The 21280-nt window shown below is 48.5% G+C and overlaps 1 protein-coding gene across 5 annotated transcripts in view; it reads right to left on the minus strand.

The window, feature by feature from the left end:
* Positions 1-3632: 3632 nt before the first annotated feature.
* The window catches only part of LOC143975825 (RING finger protein 145-like), a gene marked incomplete at its 5' end in the record, with an annotated part of 33903 nt that continues 16255 nt past the window's right edge, over positions 3633-21280 (minus strand). Inside the window, 5 exon segments of one of the 5 annotated variants that reach the window (XM_077478390.1) lie at positions 3633-5481; positions 5632-5661; positions 5722-6207; positions 11857-12213; positions 20057-20204. In XM_077478390.1, coding sequence (XP_077334516.1) covers positions 4264-5481; positions 5632-5661; positions 5722-6207; positions 11857-12213; positions 20057-20204 — 2239 coding nt within the window. 5 annotated transcript variants of the gene reach the window in all.

Raw genomic sequence — 21280 nt, forward strand, 5'->3', positions numbered from 1 at the left:
AATAACCCAAATCAGTATATATTATTTTGTCTGTAGGAAAGTTATAGAGAGTCCACAAACTATGGGATACACAGTATCTCACAAAAGTAAGTACACCCCTCAGATTTTTTGTATATCTTTTCTTCTATCTTTTCATGTGACAACACTGAAGAAATGACACTTGTCTACAATGTAAAGTAGTGAGTGTACAGCTTGTATAACAGTGTAAATTTCCTGTCCCCTCAAAATAACTCAACACACAGCCATTAATGTCTAAACCGCTGGCAACAAAAGTCAGTACACCCCCCTAAGTGAAAATGTCCAAATTGGGCCCAAAGTGTCAATATTTTGTGTGGCCACCATTATTTTCCGGCACTGCTTTAAAGCGGTAGTAAACCCGCAAATTTTTTTTTTTTTTTAAACCTGCAAAGCAAAAGGCATAATGAGCTAGTATGCACCGCATACTAGCTCATTATGAAATACTTACCTTACAACGAGGCCCCGACATCTGGCCCGATCCACGCCGAGGGAGCTGACATGCTCCCTCGGCGTCTCTTCCGGGTATCGCGGCTCCGGCGCTGTGAGTGGCCGGAGCCGCGATATCGTCACTCCCGCGCATGCGCGTGGGAGATTTCAGTCCGGCCGGACGAGCGCTGCCGGATTTTCACGGCGAGAACCCCTTTGTGCGCATGCGCCGCTGCAGTCAGCGGCGCATACCGAGGGGAATATCTCCTAAACCGTACAGGTTTAGGAGATATTTTTTTTACCCTACAGGTAAGACTTATTATAGGCTTTCCTGTAGGTAAAAGTTAAAAAATTGACCATACAACCACTTTAACCCTCTTGGGCATGGAGTTCACCAGAGCTTCACAGGTTGCCACTGGAGTCCTCTTCCCCTCCCCCATGATGACATCACGGAGCTGGTGGATGTTAGATAAACTTTAACTGCAGACGTTTTTTTTAATGTAACATTTTAAAGAGGAAGTAAAGCCTGATGGGTTTTACTTCCTCTTTGTTTCCCATGCAAAGGTAAAGCATAATGGACTACTATGCATCGCATCGCATCGTATAGTAGCCCATTATGTGTCACTTACCTGACACAGGAGCCAGCGATGTCACCGCTGTCCCCTCTTCCACGAATTAACCGTGTAGGTTTAGGAGATATTTCTTGCACCTACAGGTAAGCCTTAATCTAGGCTTACCTGTACGTAAAAGTGGTCTGTAAGGGTTTACAACCACTGTAAATTACATGCTGCTCGTTTCTCAAACAAAATCTTAGCATACTGTACACAGAAACCCCACTATGCTTCAGTTCGGCCTAAGAGGGAGTGACCCAAGAAACCTTGGACCTCTTTACATGTCCCCTACTCCACCATTAGGCCCAGTATCAGGTGAACCACGTCAGAAGAAGAGGAGGTCCCAGGTGGGGTTTTCATGTTGCGTCTTCGATACAATAAAACTCCAGACAGGTGCTGGAACTTCTTGAAGAATAACTGAAAAGTAAGAAACTTGACCTGGTCTAGGGCCCCCGTGACTGGACAGTGAAGGAGGAGTAGTAACACCGATGGGCTCTCCCTAAAGAGCCTCGATTGACTCAAACTGACCCACCTCTCTCTCAGTTAAAGTGGAACTAAACCCTCCTATCATTTTTAGCTGGAAGGAAGCTGCCATCTTAGCCTCTATTTGATCTTCAACTGCCATGATGCTGCTCATGTGATCAGTTATGACACCGGCCATTTCACGGTTTGGTTGGGAAGGGTTTAGAAAAGATTTACCCTTCATGCAGCCAAAAAAAAAAAACTAACAGGGGTTCTAATCCTTTTCTTGGCTTTAGATACACTTTAACTTCAGAAGTTCCTATTATCTTCAGGGGAACAGTTTTTTTTTTTAACATATATATATATTTTTTTTTTTAAATACACGCTGCTCGTTTCTGAAACAAAATCTTAGCATACTGTACACAGAAAGCCCACTATGCTCTGAACTGGCCTAAGAGAGAGTGACCCAAGAAACCTTGGACCTCTTTACATGTCCCCTACTCCACCATTAGGCCCAGTATCAGGTGAACCACGTCAGAAGATAAGGAGGTCCCAGGTGGGGTTTTCATGTTGCGTCTTCGATACAATAAAACTCCAGACAGGTGCTGGAACTTCTTGAAGAATAACTGAAAAGTAAGAAACTTGACCTGGTCTAGGGCCCCCGAGACTGGACAGTGAAGGAGGAGCAGGAACACCGATGAGGTCTCCCTAAAGTGCCCCGATTGACTCAAACTGACCCACCTCTCAGTTAAAGTGGAACTAAACCCTCCTATTGTTTTCAGCTGGAAGGAAGCTGCCATCTTGTCCTCTGTTTGATCTTCAAATGCCATGATGCTGCTCATGTGATCAGTTATGACACCGGCCATTTGACGGTTTGGTTGGGAAGGGTTTAGTTCTGCTTTAAGTGCTGCTGTGCAGGGAACTATAGAAGGCTGATATAACGTCAAAGTACCGTATTTATCGGCGTATAACGCGCACTTTTTTCCCCTTAAAAGCAGGGGAAAATCGTGGGTGCGTGTTATACGCCGATCCCCCGAAATTCTGAGCCTCTGGGCGGCTTTCAAGTGCCTTCGCCCATTATCGGCGGCTTTCGGCCATCTCCGGACGTTCTCGGCAACTTTTGGTCACCTTCGGCCGTTCTCTGAAGCTTTCGGCCGTCTTCGGCTCTTCTCAGCAGCTTTCGGCCACCTTCGGCTCTTCTCGGCGGCCAAAAGCTGGCGAGAAGAGCCGAAGGGCCCGCCGAGAACTACCGCACGCCGCCGAGATACACATCCGGCTCTGTATCTCGGCGGCGGCATTTTAAAAAAATAAAAAAACAAATCGCAAAATAAATAGACAAGGCTGCAATGGGGGACAAGACTGCATAAGGCTGCAATGGGGGACAAGACTGCAATGGGGGACAAGGCTGCATAACACTGCAATGGTGGACAAGGCTGCATAAGACTGCAATGGTGGAAAAGGCTGCATAAGACTGCAATGGTGGAAAAGGCTGCATAAGGCTGCAATGGTGGAGAAGGCTGCATAAGGCTGCAATGGTGGAGAAGGCTGCATAAGGCTGCAATGGTTGACAAGGCTGCATAAGGCTGCAATGGTGGACAAGGCTGCATAAGGCTGCAATGGTGGACAAGGCTGCATAAGGCTGCAATGGTGGAGAAGGCTACATAAGGCTGCAATGGTGGACAAGGCTGCATAAGGCTGCAATAGTGGACAAGGCTGCAATGGTGGACATGGCTGCAATGGTGGACAAGGCTGCAATGGTGGACAAGGCTGCAATGGTGGACAAGGCTGCAATGGTGGACAAGGCTGCAATGGTGGACAAGGCTGCAATGGTGGACAAGGCTGCAATGGTGGACAAGGCTGCATAAGGCTGCAATAGTGGACAAGGCTGCAATGGTGGACATGGCTGCAATGGTGGACATGGCTGCAATGGTGGAATAGGCTGCAATGGTGGACAAGGCTGCAGATGACACTGATGGGCATATAAATGTAAGTTTTTTGTTTTTTTCCCTTAAACTTCCCTCCTAAAAGTTTTTTTCCTTAAAATTCCCTCCTAAACTGTTATACGCCGATAAATACGGTATGCACTCATAATACTTGTAAGTAAAATACACTTCATTTGCTTTAGATTATTTTTAATATTTGCCCGGAGTTCAGTTTTAAGTTGTGAAATCTTACATTTTCTACAAGCCAGTCATATTTTATACCAGTCATTTGTTTTCAGAAGCAATGTCTGATCTTTGTTTTCATTAATGTTATTAGGAACTCTATTCAATAAAAGTTTTCTTTTCTTTTTTAATGAATGGCTCTAGGGTGACCATGGCACAGTGCTCTGGTGATTGGAGGCCCCAGTCCAGCTGGGAGCATGGCTATTTTCCTGTTAAACATCATTGGATCAATACTGGATTCTATAAAACCAAAATAAACTATACATCCCTGATATTTATCATCACTGGAACCTTACTGGAGTCTTTTGTCTTGTTTATTAGTAAGTCTCTTAATTTTTGGGTCTTTCGAAACCTCAACTGCCAGTGTAGGATGTCAGCGAGAAGCCATATTGTCCCTCAGCTGGGCGGTTCTCCACAATTATGAGAGCGTTGCTCCTAATCCGGGGCTCTCGCCTCTGACTCCGGTAGTGGCACTTGTCATTTCCTCAGGCCACCAGTCTTTTTTTTTTTTTCATTGCAGATTCTCCAGTTTCTTTTTGGCATCAGTTTACAAAATCATCTGTAGCTTTGTCCACCCAGAATTAAGTTCCTTCACCATAGAGGACTCCTCCCTCTTTCTGCTCCCTGTAGGTGTTCTCTTCTGATACTTCCTCTGCCTCTTTGTAAAGAACCTGTGTCACCTCCAAAAAAGGCACTACTTCTTGCTCCTCGTTTACCTGCACTTCCTCCACCTCCCTGTAAAGAATCGTCTCTTTTCTATAAGGGTTCAACTCTGCCATATCCCCTGCCTCCATGTAAAGATCCTGTACTACCTCCATAAAAGGGACCACCTCCTGCTCCTCCTTATAGGGGTCTCCCCCTGCTCCTTCATCCACCTCTCTGTAAAGAAGTTGTGCTGGCTTCCTACAGGGTACCACCCCCTCCTCATCTTTTCTACAAGGGAATTCCTCCCTGTAGGGAACCTCCTCCAACTTTCTGTAAAGAACCTGGACTGCATTCCTACAGGGTTCCACCTCCTCTAACTTGCTGTAGAAGACCTTCTCCTTTCCACCAGGAACTTCTTCCTTCTGCATCTCCCTGCAGGGGACCTCTTCCAACTCACTGTAAAGGACCTGAGCTTCCTTCCTTAAGGGGATTAAATCCCAGTCTTCCTTGCAAAGAACCTTTGTCTCCTCTCTACAAGGAACCTCATCTTCCTGCTCCTCACTGTAGTGAACAACTCCTTTGACCCCGAGATTGACCTGGACTGCTTTTCTACAGGGTTCCACTTCCTCTCCCTTGCTGTAGAAGACCTTCTCCTTTCCACCAGGAACTTCCTCCTTCTGTATCTCTCTGCATGGGACCTCTTCCAACTTCCTGTAAAGAACCTGGATTGCATTCCTACAGGGTTCCACTTCCTCTCCCTTGCTGTAGAAGACCTTCTCCTTTCCCCCAGGAACTTCCTCCTTCTGTATCTCTCTGCATGGGACCCCTTCCAAACCACTGTAAAGAACCTGACCTGTCTTCCTAAAAGGGACTTCCTTGCAAAGGACCTTTGTCTCCTCTCTACAAGGAACCTCACCTTTATGCTCCTCCCTGTAGTCAACAACGCCTTCCTTCCCGAGAAGAACCCGTACTGCTTTTCTAGAGAGGACCACCTCCTGCTGCTCCCTGAAGATGGTCTTTTCCTTTTCACTACTGAGAAAGTTCTCTTTTATTTGCTCTTTTCTACGGGTATGCCCTTTTTTCTGCTCTTCCCTATGGAGGACATCACCCTGACACCATGAGGCCTCCTGTTTGTCTTCCTCTCTATGGAGGACCTCATCCTCTTGTTTCTCAAAACAGAGGACCTCATCTTCTTGTTTTTCCACACAGAGGACCTCATCTTCTTGTTTTTCCACACAGAGGACCTCATCTTCTTGTTTTTCCACACAGAGGACCTCATCTTCTTGTTTTTCCACACAGAGGACCTCATCCTCTTGTTTTTCCACACAGAGGACCTCATCTTCTTGTTTTTCCACACAGAGGACCTCATCTTCTTGTTTTTCCATAGAGAGGACCTCATCTTCTTGTTTTTCCATAAAGAGGACCTCCTCTTGTTGCTCTTCCCTGTAGTGATCCTCCTCTAACCGCCAGTAAAGAATATCCTTCCTCTCCTCTAAAAGGACCCCGAACACCTCTCTGTAGGGAACATTCTCTCTTTCTTGTTGTAATTCAGGGTGGCTTCTTCCAGTAGTTTCTTCTATCCCGTGGCCATGCTCTCCAACAAATGTTCCCCTCTCTACTCCATAGTTTCCTGCTTGGGGTTCTTCCAAGTTCTCCCCTTGTATTCCAAGCCCACCATCTCCTGTATGGATTCCACCTCGTCCTCCAGCTCCCCCCTCATCGGAATCGGGCTCCTCAAATTCTTCTTCCTCATCACCTCTGGCTATAGCTCTTACCAGCTGGTGACACAGGGGACAGGTGTCCTGCACATACAGCCATTTCTTCAGACAGTCAGCATGAAAGTAGTGACCGCAGGTGGTGATGACAGCGAAAGACATCTCCTACCGGATCACAGAGATATATATTATTACAATGCCCAGATGAAGAAGTTTAAAAAGATAGAGAGTCAATATATAAGCGCCCTGGATACTAAGCCTTGGTTTACGTAGAACTGGCTCTTAATAAAAGGACACGCTGCAGGTTTCATGGGTAAATTACATTTTTTTGGATATCAAAACCTTTAAAATAAACTTGTTCCTTTTAACCAAAGTAACAATTGCTCTTACCTTTCTCTGTACTTCCCGGTAGCAAACCAGAGCCCTCAAGAATAAGCCTTGCGTACATCTGTGCTGGAGCCAATATAGGGCTATGATCTTTTGACCATTCCCTTACAGGGCTGGACTGGGACAAAAATTTGGCCCTGGACTTCATCGTGACCGGCCCACTTTTATAGTGATCATCCCCAACAGTGTCCCCTTTCCATCAGAGTGTCCCCATCAGCAGCCCCCTTCCCATCAGAGTGTCCCCATCAGCAGCCCCCTTCCCATCAGAGTGTCCCCATCAACAGCCCCCTTCACATCAGTGTGTCCCCATCATCAGCAGCCCCCTTCACATCAGTGTGTCCCCATCATCAGCAGCCCCCTTCACATCAGTGTGTTCCCATCAGAGTGTCCACATCAGCAGCCCCCTTCACATCAGAGTGTTCCCATCAACAGCCCCCTTCATATCAGTGTGTCCCCATCAGCAGCCCCCTTCTCATCAGTGTGTCCCCATCAGCAGCCCCCTTCTCATCAGTGTGTCCCCATCAGCAGCCCCCTTAACATCAGTGTGTTCCCATCAGTGTGTCCCCATCAGCAGCCCCTTCTCATCAGTGTGTCCCCATCAGCAGCCCCCTTAACATCAGTGTGTTCCCATCAGAGTGTCCCCATCAACAGCCCCCTTCACATCAGTGTGTCCCCATCATCAGCAGCCCCCTTCACATCAGTGTGTCCCCATCAGCAGCCCCCTTCTCATCAGTGTGTCCCCATCAACAGCCCCCTTCACATCAGTGTGTCCCCATCATCAGCAGCCCCCTTCACATCAGTGTGTCCCCATCAGCAGCCCCCTTCTCATCAGTGTGTCCCCATCAGCAGCCCCCTTAACATCAGTGTGTTCCCATCAGTGTCCCAATCAACAGCCCCCTTCACATCAGTGTGTCCCCATCATCAGCAGCCCCCTTCACATCAGTGTGTCCCCATCACCAGCAGACCCCTTCACATCAGTGTGTTCCCATCAGAGTGTCCCCATCAACAGCACCCTTCACATCAGTGTGTCTGCCTCATCAGCAGCCCCCTTCACATCAGTGTGTCCCCATCATCAGCAGCCCCCTTCACATCAGTGTGTCCCCATCACCAGCAGACCCCTTCACATCAGTGTGTTCCCATCAGAGTGTCCACATGAGCAGCCCCCTTCTCATCAGTGTGTCCCCATCAGCAGCAGCCCCCTTCACATCAGTGTGTTCCCATCAGAGTGTCCCCATCAACAGCACCCTTCACATCAGTGTGTCTGCCTCATCAGCAGCCCCCTTCACATCAGTGTGTCCCCATCATCAGCAGCCCCCTTCACATCAGTGTGTCCCCATCACCAGCAGACCCCTTCACATCAGTGTGTTCCCATCAGAGTGTCCCCATCAACAGCCCCCTTCACATCAGTGTGTCCCCATCATCAGCAGCCCCCTTCACATCAGTGTGTCCCCATCAGCAGCCCCCTTCTCATCAGTGTGTCCCCATCAACAGCCCCCTTCACATCAGTGTGTCCCCATCATCAGCAGCCCCCTTCACATCAGTGTGTCCCCATCAGCAGCCCCCTTCTCATCAGTGTGTCCCCATCAGCAGCCCCCTTAACATCAGTGTGTTCCCATCAGTGTCCCAATCAACAGCCCCCTTCACATCAGTGTGTCCCCATCATCAGCAGCCCCCTTCACATCAGTGTGTCCCCATCACCAGCAGACCCCTTCACATCAGTGTGTTCCCATCAGAGTGTCCCCATCAACAGCACCCTTCACATCAGTGTGTCTGCCTCATCAGCAGCCCCCTTCACATCAGTGTGTCCCCATCATCAGCAGCCCCCTTCACATCAGTGTGTCCCCATCACCAGCAGACCCCTTCACATCAGTGTGTTCCCATCAGAGTGTCCACATGAGCAGCCCCCTTCTCATCAGTGTGTCCCCATCAGCAGCCCGTCACATCAGAGTGTCCCCATCAGCAGCCCCCTTACATCAGAGTGTGCCCATCAGCAGCCCCCTTTCATCAGAGTGTCCTCTCTCTCCTCCCCCTCCCACGTGTACTCACAGTTCTGAAGGCATCTCGTTCCTCTCTCCAGTCATGATAAGTGACAAGTGATAAGGGGAGAGAGGAAGGAAAGTCTGCCGGCTGTCTATCTCCCCTCACAGGCTGGAGGGAGCAGAAAGCCTAATCCTCTCTCCAGTAAGTGATGGTAGCTGCTCATCCTGACAGGAGTGAAATCGCGATCACTCACTGTCAGAGACGAGCGGCTCCAGGACTGCACCTGACCTGCCCACTGAGCCATCGGCCCACCGGGAAACTCCTGGTAGTCCTGATGGCCAGTATATGCCTGTTCCCTTATGTGTCAGTGCTTGGGCCTAGTGACTGGCTGCCCAGGTGTCACGCAATGCCTTATTAAATTAACCAATACTTGAAATACTGGATTCTTCACAGGGCTCCTGCTGGTCATCATACTAGCGGAGGAGTGTTAGAAAAAATATTATTGGGCGGCACGGTGGTGTAGTGGTTAGCACTCTCATCTAGCAGTAAAAAGGGTCGCTGGTTTGAATCCCAACCACGACACTACCTGCCTGGAGTTTGCATGTTCTCCCTGTGCCTTGTGTGGGTTTCCTCCGGGTACTCCGGTTTCCTCCCACACTCCAAAGACATACTGGTAGGTTAATTGGCTTCTGTCGAATATTGGCCCTAGTATATGAGTGGGGACCTTAGATTGTGGGCTCCTTGAGGGTAGGGACCAATGCGAGTGTGTAATGTACAGGGATAGGGACAATTGTAGACACTCACTCAGGTTGAACTGGATGGACTGGTGTCTTTATTCAACCTTACTATCCATGTAACCACCATGATAACAGCTATTGAGTGAACCAGATACATTGCCTGGAAATGGCCAAAAGGAACAGTGACAGGCCCAACCTCTGGGGGTTTGAAAACATAGCCAGGCTATTGCTGAACTTGAACAGCGGCCACTGTTTGGACTTGCTAGACCTATTTAGAGTGCACTTGGTGATTCTGGTCAGCATGTTCTACAACACAGGACTTCTGATTCAGTAAAGGCCGTGCGTTGTTCTAAAACACGACTGTTTCATATAGGACTACATACTCATATCATAGAACCGATTGCTCTTCTCTGATATATACAGTATATAGAAAACCACACGGACGCTCGCGGAGCAACTCGTTTCGAGCGACCCTGCTCTTTGTAGAGGGGAAAACTTCCAATGGGGACACTAGGAATTCCCTTAATTTGCAGGGATTTCCTCTCACTTCCCGTTTGGCTCTGGGACAGGAAGTGAAGGGAAATCTCTCCAATGGGACACAGATGGCGAAAAAAAAAAAAAAAAAAAATCTGACTGGGAGTCAAAGAAAGTTTTGCCTATAGTTCTACTTTAACCACTTCCCGCAAACCGACGTAGCTGTACGTCGGTATTTTAACATAGAATACCGAGGTTATGGCAGCATATAGCTGCCATAGCCCAGGTATTTTCCCGAAATGGCGGTGGGGCGGTCCTCTTTACGATAAAAGTAATCTCCGTAACACATTCGCCGCAAGATCACTTTTTTATATATATATATATATATATATATATATATATATATATCGGCGGCGGGAGAGGTGCCCACCCCCCTCCTCCCGCTGTGTTCTGGTCATCTCTGCTGCTTACCAGAGCCCTCAGAGGCTGTGAGTTGAGTGAGGGAATGATGAGCCCCCGCTCGACTCAATGATGCTGGATGATGGAAGCGACATCAAATGTCACTTCCTCCCAACGGCCTTAAAAGGAGGAAAAAATAATTTTATTGGAAAAAAATAAAGTGTAAATTATGAGAGGTGAGGTCTTTTTGACCCCCAGATTTCACATTAAAGAGGACCTGTCGTGCTTTTTTTTTCTATTACAAGGGATATTTACATTGCTTGTAATGGGAATAAAAGTGATCCAATTTTTTTTTTTTTAAAGGGACAGAGTAATAAAAAAATGAAATAAAAAAAAGTACAAAAAAAAAGAAAAAAAATATAAGCGCCCTGTCCCACCGAGATCGCCCACAGAAGCGAACGCATATGTAAACAGTGTTCAAACCACACATGTGAGGTATCGCCGCGATCGTTAGAGCGAGAGCAATAATTCTAGACCCTAGACCTCCTCTGTAACTCAAAACTGGCAACCTGTAGACATTTTTGTAAATGTCGCCTATGGAGATTTTTAAGGGTCAAAGTTTGTCGCCAGTCGGGACGCAATTTTTGACATGACATGTTGGGTATCAATTTACTCAGCGTAACATTATCTTTCATGATATATATATATAAAATAGATAGATAGAGATTTATATATAGATAGATATCTAATTTTTTATTACTGTTTTCATATTTTTTTAATTCAAAAAAGTTTTTTTTTTTTTCCAAATAAAATTGCATTTGTAAGACCGTCGCGCAAATACGGTGTGACATAAAGTATTGCAACGACCGCCATTTTATTCTCTAGGGTGTCTGAAAAAAATAAAAATAATAGTAATAAAAAATTAGATATCTGTCTATATATAAATCTCTATCTATCTATTTTATATATATATATATATATATATATATATATATATATATATATATATATATATATATAGAGAGAGAGAGAGAGAGAGAGAGAGAGAGAGAGAGAGAGAGAGAGAGAGAGAGAGAGAGAGAGAGAGAGAGAGAGAGATTGTATGTATGTATGTATGTATGTATGTATGTATGTATATATATATATATATATATATATATATATATATAGATAGAGCTATATATATATATATATAATAGATAGATTTATATATAGATACCTAATTTTTTATTACTATTATTTTTTTCAGACACAGTAGAGAATAAAATAGATTATAGTGAGATTATATATATATATATATATATATATATATATAGAATATATATTTATCTCTATGACCGCCATTTTATTCTCTAGGGTGTCTGAAAAAAATAAAAATAATAGTGATAAAAAATTATATATGTATCTATATATAAATCTCTATCTATCTATATATATATATATATATATATATATATATATATTTTTATATATATATATATTTTTATATATATATTTTTTTATATATATATATATATATATATATATATATATATATATATATATGATATATAGATTATATATGGTATATATATATATATATATATGTATAAAATAAATGTTTGGGGGTTCTAAGTTATTTTTTTCTAGCAAAAACTAGTAAAACAAACAAATTTGAAAAACATGGCTGGTCCTTAAGTGGTTAAATGAAATTGCCAGTGGTGCTGCGACCCTTCCTGTGGACTGTTCCTTTGGTCCAGACCTGAACTGACGAGCACCAGAAGTCTTTACCCCGAGTGCAGCTCACCTGTTTAGTAAATAAAACACACACTTCCCCTCCCCCCCAAGTTCCCCTCACCTGGAAGCAGATGGAGCAGACATCGTTGTGGGCCCTCAACTCCTCCTCCGTGGCCCTAGGCAGGTGGCTGATCTTCTTGGCGGCCTCCCTGCGGAGCAGGAAGCTCTTCCAGCCAGACTGAGCCCTCAGCCAGACGTTGAAGTAGGAATGGACGATGATGACCGACACGCCCATCCAGCTCCACTCCCCAAAGATGGACTCCCAGGTCCCGTAGGCCACCACGCACAGCGCCACCAGGAACTCCAGCACCCGGCTGACGGCGTTCACGCCGTAGATGATCTCGTCCATCCGCTCCACTCGGCTGTCCAGGAACAGCTCCACCATGAAGAGGGCGTAGATGAAGAGGGCGCCCAAGACCTTGGAGGAAAAGGACAGTGAGGGGGGGCGGGGGGCCATGTTGTCAGAATGGGCAAAAACATTGAACGATCACTGGTTTGCGGAAGCACGGTATATTAACAGAGAATTATGCGTTTGTATTTTAATAATTGACAATTTTTATGACGTTTTGATCGTTTCAATACAAAAATATAAGGCACAAGTACAAGAGGGGGTTGGGTTTGATTTTTTTTTTTTTATAGAATCGTACTTACCTAGGTACATGCAACGCCAGTGCAATTCTGCATCTGTCCCCCCCCGCTGGCTCTAAGACTGAGAACCGAGCGATCAAACACCGCTGATCGCTCAGTCCTCAGGTCTCCCTGAGCAGAGAGCTGCAGACTGTCAATCACAGCTCTCGGCTCCGCCCCTACCTCCTCGCTTGCTGGAGCGCCGGGCTGCGGAGGGAGGAGGGTGGGAGCGGCTGGCTCAGGCTCTCACTGAGAGGCTGAGCCGGGTGCCAGTCCAGGCATGTTGGATGGATCCCCGACCATATGGTCGCCATCTTTATCGAGCCTGGACCGGATCTGTGACGTCAGCCGACAGTGAGCTTTGGCTGTACTCCCTAAGGCTGCATTCACACCTGAGCGTAGCTTTTTCAAGCGTTTTTTGCGGCGTTTTTTACCGCGATTTGCGAAGTTTTTTACCGCGATTGCGGCGTTTTTTACCGCGATTCGCAGCGTTTTTTGCCGCGTTTTGTCGCAAATTGGTGCAGGGCAAAAGGTCACCAATGTTAAGCATTGAGCAGATACAGCGTCAAAACGCCCATAGAAACGCTCGTTGTCGCGCTAATCGCTCGAATCGAGCGTTTCCATTCGTTTCTATGGGAATGAAAACGCCCAAATCAGCCCGATTCGAGCGACAAAAAAGGGTCCGGAACTTGTTTGAGCTTCAGGCGTTTGGCTTCAGGCGACTTGGAGTGGAGATGTGAACCATCTCCATTGAGAATAATGTATTTTTTCCCCTCCAGCGTTTTGTAGCTTCAGGCGTAGGGCTACAAAACGCTCAGGTGTGAATGGGGTCTAAACCACTTGCCGACCAGCCGCCGTCATTATACTGCGGCAGGTCGGCACGATCCCGCGAGCCGTCGTAGCTGTACGATGGCTCCTTTAATCGGGATAGCAAGCGTGCGCTCGCTGCACAGCGGGGGGGGGGGGAGGGGGAGCCAATGCTCGTGACTGGCGGTTGCGATGACGGACGCCCACGAGCGACCTCGGGCACGAGAGGCAGAAGAGGGACATGTGTGTGTGTAAACACACAAATCCCCGTTCTGTGATGAGTAGAGACAGATCGTGAGTTCCTACGAGCTGGGAACCACGATCTCTCAGCTCCCATAGTCAGTCCCCTCCCCCTACAGTTAGAACACACACAGGGAACACACTTAACCCCTTGATCGGCCCCCCTAGTGTTAACCCCTTCCCTGCCAGTGACATTTATACAGGAATCAGTGCATTTTTATAGAACTGATCGCTGTGTAAATGACAGCGGTCCCAAAAATGTGTCAAAAGTGTCCGCCATAAGGACGCAGTGCCATATCGCAAAAAATGGCCTGGTCAATGAGCAGCCAATTCTTCCCGGGGGAGGGGGCTGAAGTGGTTAAATAGCGGAAGTTTTTATATTTTTTTTATATTAATTTCGCCTTTTTGATACATCTCAGAGCTGCTGATCTCCTGCACCGTCTTAACAGTCACTTCCTGTCTACAGGCACTCCAGGGTCGGCTGCATGTCATTTCTCTCACTATGGGAGCGTTCTTCTCATTCTATTGCCTTTACAGGTGTCAAATGGAACAGGAAATGGTAAAATATAACCACTTCCTGTCTATATAATGGAATGTCAGAAAAACAGGAAGTGGGGGGGGGGGAGGTAAGGGGGGTAATCTGCCCCAAAAGGAAAAGCAGCGTCAAAAACCACGGACGCTTAAAAGCTCACTTAGGATTGATGTAGAAGGTTTTCTAAGCATGAAGGTAAAAAAAACAACATCTCTGTGCAGAAGCCCTCCTAATACTTACCTGAGCCCCGCCGTGGTCCAGCGATGTGCACGAGAACCTCGGCCCTCTGGGGACTCTCCCTCCTCATTGGCTGAGACGGCAGCGGGAGCTGTCAATCACAGCCAGCGAGCCAATGTGGAGAAAGAGAGAGAGAGGGGGCGGGGCCGAGCTGTGGCTCTGTGTGTAAATGGACACATAGAGCAGTGGCTTGGGAGCAAGCATGCCCGGGTGCCCCTTTCTCTGGGGACGGGGCACTCGACAGGAAAGAGAGGCCAGGGGCTCCAGAGAAGAGGAGGATCGGGGCTGCTCTGTGCAAAATCAACTGCAACAGAGCAAGCAAGGCCTCTCCTCCGCCCCCTAAAAGCATTTGATTACACAGAGATTGGCGTGTTTGGATGCTTTGCCCCATTTAAAAATAACGCCGTTTTCATCCAGGAAATGGGAAGCGACATCACTTCCTGTACTACAGAGGTCATCATCAGGGAAGCGACATCACTTCCTGTACTACAGAGGTCATCATCAGGGAAGCGACATCACTTCCTGCACCACAGAGGTCATCAACAGGGACCTTCTGGTCCTCCATGATCTCTATGGTAAGCTGGCGGAATCACCGGCTTTCATTCTGGGCTCTTCACCAGGACGAGAGCTCCCAGAGGGGGGGGACCCCTTCTTTCTGCCGCTTGTAAAAGCAATCCAGCGGCTAATTAGCCAATCGGGTGGCTTTTACATAAAATAAACAAAACACACAATACTGGGACGATGCCTGTAGCTCACTTAAAGCCAAATTATGTACGTGATTTGGCGTTAAGTAGTTAATACATGTAGCCCCAGCGGTAGTGACCCCCCTCCACCATACTATTTTTTTATTTTTTTACAACCCCCCCCTGCTTATTAGCTCAGAAAATGGATCTGAACCTCTTTGAAAGGCTCAAACCGAACCCCCAAGGCAGCTGATTTAATTCCTAACAGGAGGTGTGAAAGTTGTGGAACCTCCTTGCCCTAGTTATATTGCCCCCCCCATCCCTCGGAGTCAGGGGGGTCTGCATATGTGTTAATACTTTGATCTAGGTGTGAATTGTTGTCGAATTGCCAGAATAGAAATATCAAGGAAAACTCTTCTTTTTTTTTTTTATTCTTTTAAAAAAGGACAATGAGGTGCAAATTATGGACATAAAGCACAAATATTTCTCAAGAGGTGGGAAAGAGGCCATCTTCCTCAAACCGGAATCACCGTTCCCTGCACAGGGGTTGGACCCTTTGACACCATTTGTCTTCCATAGACCAGACACTTTATTAGGTACACCTGTTCAATTGCTTGGTAACACAAAACTGCTAAATCAGCCAATCACACGGCAGCAACTCAATGCATTTAAGCATCTAGACGTGGTGAAGACGACTTGCTAAATTTCAAACCGAGCCTCAGAATGGGTATGAAAGGGGATTTAAATGACTTTGAACGTGGCGCGGTTGTTGGCGCCAGACGGGCTGGTCTGAGTATTTCTGGGATCTTCACGCACAACCATCTCTCGGGGGTTACAGAGAATGGTGGGGGTAAAAAAAAAGAAAATATCCAGTGAGCGGCAGTTGTGTGGAGGAAAATGTCTCATTGAGGTCAGAGAAGAATGGGCAGACTGGTTCCAGATGATAGAAAGGCAACAATAATAACTCAAATAACCACTTGTTACACCCAAGGTATGCACAATAGAATCTGTGAACGCACAACACATCCAATCTCTAAGCAGATGGGCTACAGCAGTAGAAGACCACACCGGGTGCCACTCCTGCCGGCTAAGAACAGGAAACTGAGGCTACAATTGGCACAGGATCACCAAAATTGGACAATAGAAGATTGGAAAAAAACGTTGTCTGGTCTAATCAGTCTGGTTTTCAGCTGTGAGATTCAGATGGTGGGGGTCAGAATTTGGTGTAAAGAACATGAAATCATGGATCCATCCTGCCTTGTTTTACCGGTTCAGGCTGGTGGTGGGGGTGTAATGGTGCGGGGGATGGGGTATCACCGGTTCAGGCTGGTGGTGGGGGTGTAATGGTGTGGGGGATGGGATATCACCGGTTCAGACTGGTGGTGGGGGTGTAATGGTGTGGGGGACGGGATATCACCGGTTCAGACTGGTGGTGGGGGTGTAATGGTGCGGGGGATGGGGTATCACCGGTTCAGGCTGGTGGTGGGGGTGTAATGGTGTGGGGGATGGGATATCACCGGTTCAGACTGGTGGTGGGGGTGTAATGGTGTGGGGGATGGGGTATCACCGGTTCAGGCTGGTGGTGGGGGTGTAATGGTGTGGGGTATGGGGTATCACCGGTTCAGGCTGGTGGTGGGGGTGTAATGGTGTGGGGGATGGGATATCACCGGTTCAGACTGGTGGTGGGGGTGTAATGGTGTGGGGGACGGGATATCACCGGTTCAGACTGGTGGTGGGGGTGTAATGGTGCGGGGGATGGGGTATCACCGGTTCAGGCTGGTGGTGGGGGTGTAATGGTGTGGGTGATGGGATATCACCGGTTCAGGCTGGTGGTGGGGGTGTAATGGTGTGGGTGATGGGGTATCACCGGTTCAGGCTGGTGGTGGGGGTGTAATGGTGTGGGGGATGGGATATCACCGGTTCAGGCTGGTGGTGGGGGTGTAATGGTGTGGGGGATGGGGTATCACCGGTTCAGGCTGGTGGTGGGGGTGTAATGGTGTGGGGGATGGGGTATCACCGGTTCAGGCTGGTGGTGGGGGTGTAATGGTGTGGGGGATGGGGTATCACCGGTTCAGGCTGGTGGTGGGGGTGTAATGGTGTGGGGGATGGGGTATCACCGGTTCAGGCTGGTGGTGGGGGTGTAGTGGTGTGGGGGATGGGATATCACCGGTTCAGGCTGGAGGTGGGGGTGTAATGGTGTGGGGGGTGGGGTATCACCGGTTCAGACTGGTGATGGGGGTGTAGTGGTGTGGGGGGTGGGATATCACCGGTTCAGGCTGGTGGTGGGGGTGTAATGGTGTGGGGGATGGGATATCACCGGTTCAGACTGGTGGTGGGGGTGTAATGGTGTGGGGGATGGGGTATCACCGGTTAAGACTAGTGGTGGGGGTGTAATGGTGTGGGGGACGGGATATCACCGGTTCAGGCTGGTGGTGGGGGTGTAATGGTGTGGGGGGTGAGGTATCACCGGTTCAGGCTGGTGGTGGGGGTGTAATGGTGTGGGGGATGGGGTATCACCGGTTCAGGCTGGTGGTGGGGGTGTAATGGTGTGGGGGATGGGATATCACCGGTTCAGGCTGGTGGTGGGGGTGTAATGGTGTGGGGGATGGGATATCACCGGTTCAGACTGGTGGTGGGGGTGTAATGGTGTGGGGTATCACCGGTTCAGGCTGGTGGTGAGGGTGTAATGGTGTGGGGGACGGGATATCACCGGTTCAGACTGGTGGTGGGGGTGTAATGGTGTGGGGGATGGGATATCACCAGTCCAGGCTGGTGGTGGGGGTGTAATGGTGTGGGGGATGGGATATCACTGGTTCAGACTGGTGGTGGGGGTGTAATGGTGTGGGGGATGGGGTATCACCGGTTCAGACTGGTGGTGGGGGTGTAATGCTGTGGGGGATGGGGTATCACCGGTTCAGGCTGGTGGTGGGGGTGTAATGGTGTGGGGGATGGGATATCACCGGTTCAGGCTGGTGGTGGGGGTGTAATGGTGTGGGGGATGGGGTATCACCGGTTCAGGCTGGTGGTGGGGGTGTAATGGTGTGGGGGACGGGATATCACCGGTTCAGGCTGGTGGTGAGGGTGTAATGGTGTGGGGGATGGGATATCACCGGTTCAGGCTGGTGGTGGGGGTGTAATGGTGTGGGGGACGGGATATCACCGGTTCAGACTGGTGGTGGGGGTGTAATGGTGTGGGGTATGGGATATCACCGGTTCAGACTAGTGGTGGGGGTGTAATGGTGTGGGGGGTGAGGTGTCACCGGTTCAGGCTGGTGGTGGGGGTGTAATGGTGTGGGGGATGGGATATCACCGGTTCAGACTGGTGGTGGGGGTGTAATGGTGTGGGGGATGGGATATCACTGGTTCAGGCTGGTGGTGGGGGTGTAATGGTATGGGGTATGGGATATCACCGGTTCAGACTAGTGGTGGGGGTGTAATGGTGTGGGGGACGGGATATCACCGGTTCAGACTGGTGGTGGGGGTGTAATGGTATGGGGTATGGGATATCACCGGTTCAGACTAGTGGTGGGGGTGTAATGGTGTGGGGGATGGGATATCACCGGTTCAGGCTGGTGGTGTAATGGTGTGGGGGATGGGATATCACCGGTTCAGGCTGGTGGTGGGGGTGTAATGGTGTGGGGGATGGGATATCACCAGTTCAGGCTGGTGGTGGGGGTGTAATGGTGTGGGGGGTGAGGTATCACCGGTTCAGGCTGGTGGTGGAGGTGTAATGGTGTGGGTGATGGGGTATCACCAGTTCAGGCTGGTGGTGGGGGTGTAATGGTGTGGGTGATGGAGTATCACCGGTTCAGGCTGGTGGTGGGGGTGTAATGGTGTGGGGGGTGGGGTATCACCGGTTCAGGCTGGTGGTGGGGGTGTAATGGTGTGGGGGGATCTTTTCTTGGCACACTTTGGGCCCCTTAGTACCAATTGAGCATCGTTTAATCGCCACGGCCTACCTGAGTATTGTTGCTGACCATGTCCATCCCTTTATGACTACAGTGTCCCCCATCTTCTGATGGCTCCTTCCAGCAGGATAATGCCCCATGTCACAAAGCTCCAATCATCTCACCACTGGACAATGAGGGCACTGCACTCCAATGGCCTCCACACTCACCAGATCATACCACTGGACAATGAGGTCACTGTACTCCAATGGCCTCCACACTCACCAGATCTCACCACTGGACAATGAGGTCACTGTACTCCAATGGCCTCCACACTCACCAGATCTCACCACTGGACAATAAGGTCCCTGTCCTCCAATGGCCTCCACACTCACCACATCTCCGAAAAATTTGCAGCAACTGTGTGATGCTATCATGTCACTATGGAGCAAAATCTTTGGAAGTTTCCAAGATCTTGTTGAATCTACGCCATATAGAATGAAGGCAAGAGCGGGGAGGGGTCCAACCCGCTACTAGCAAGGTGTACCTAATAAAGCGGTCGGTGAGTGTATAATATTGCTTTAATATCTCTACACTCTGGGGATTGGACAACAATTTACAAGTTCAGCTATGCAAGACGTAAGGATTACCACCTATGCTGGAATGACGAGAGGGATGGAATTGTAGAGCTAGAACAAGGTGGTTCCACAACTTTTGCACCTCCCATCCCATTCTTGAATAGAGATGAGCCTGGGTTGGACCCCACATTCGGTCCAACCCCAAAAAGGCAGTTGTCCATGCTGGGCCAACCAGCTGTGAGCAAAGGGGATTTCCCACCCCGCAGCTGCTCACACACAAAGCGTCGGGGATGACTTGATGTGGCTACATGGCCATAGAAAGGTCAATGAAGTTTGGCCAAACTTGGGGTTCAAAGTGAACCCAAGCTCATCACTATTCTTGGGTGATCGACATCTGTCCTTACACATTCCATGGCGATTGGATGACGGTGTTGGTGTGTGGATAGAAAATATCGGAGGATGTTCCTCACACTCAGTAGAACTGAAGAACTGGCTTGGAGAAGGTACAACAAAAAAAAAAATGTCCTCAACATTACAGAACAAGTCCCGGTTAAATGTGACCAACTGTTATTGGCTATACCATGATAAGTTGTCAGTTCTAGGTGGAAGGAACCTTTAAGAGAAAAAATAAATGAACCCCTGGTGAGACGCGTGGACAAGGCTGGGTTACCTGCAGGGAGGTGAGCAGACAGCTGGAAACCAGGATGAGCAGCCAGAAGTCCATGTGGAAGAAGTAGGCGATCTTGTAGGCCATGAAGGTGGGGAAGACCAGAAGGAAGAGGCACAGGCTGAGCCCCCTCACGTGTTTCCACACACTCCTGAGGGCAGAACAGACAATGAGGACCATGGGGGACTTCTCAGAGAACAATTCAACTCTATCACAGCGTTACTTTTTGATTCAGAACTCGCAACCACAATGCTAATATTTGGGGCTTAAAGTTGAAGTTTATTTGCCCTGGTGCCCCCCCAACTACCCCATGCTAATGACGTTTTTAAATAAAACATTTCCATTTTCATTACATACCTTATAAATAGATGCATTCGTGTTGCAGGGGTCTCCCAACTTTCTAAACAAGGAGCCAGTTTACTGCCCTTCAGACTTCAGGGGGGCTGGTCTGTGGGCAGTGGGATTAGAAAATGCCCCAAGTTGGGAGAGGAATCATGCCCCAACATTGGTGTCAGTGAAAGAATTAATGCCCCATCGCTGGTGTCAGCGGGAGGAATAGTGCCTCATCCTTAGTGTCAGTAGGAGGAATCGTGGATCATCGGTGGTGTCAGTGGGAGGAATAGTGCCCCATCATTGGTGCCAGTGGGAGGAATAGTGCTCCATCATTGGTATCAGTGGGAGAAATAGTGCCCCATCATTGGTATCAGTGGGAGGAATAGCGCCCCATCATTGGTATAAGTGGGAGAAATAGTGCTCCGTCATTGGTGTCAGTGGAAGGAATAGTGCCCCATCATTGGTATCAGTGGGAGGAATAGTGCCCCATCATTGGTGTCAGTGGGAAGAATTGTGCCCCATCCTGGGTGTCATTCGGAGAAATTATGCCCCATTGTTAGTATTAGTGGAGGGAATAGTACCCCAATGTTGGTGTTAGAGGGAGGAATTGTGTCCCAACCTTGGCGCCAAAAGGAAGAAACGTGCTCCATTGTTGGTGTCAGTGGAAGGAATGGCGCCTCATTGTTGGTGTCAGTGGAAGGAATGGCGCCTCATTGTTGGTGTCAGTGGAAGGAATGGCGCCTCATTGTTGGTGTCAGTGGAAGGAATGGCGCCTCATTGTTGGTGTCAGTGGAAGGAATGGCGCCTCATTGTTGGTGTCAGTGGAAGGAATGGCGCCTCATTGTTGGTGTCAGTGGAAGGAATGGCGCCTCATTGTTGGTGTCAGTGGAAGGA

This window comes from Lithobates pipiens, unplaced genomic scaffold (genome assembly GCF_037356315.1).
Source record: "Lithobates pipiens isolate NorthernLeopardFrog02 unplaced genomic scaffold, aLitPip1_a1.2 Scaffold_13, whole genome shotgun sequence".
NCBI classification, from domain to species: domain Eukaryota; kingdom Metazoa; phylum Chordata; class Amphibia; order Anura; family Ranidae; genus Lithobates; species Lithobates pipiens.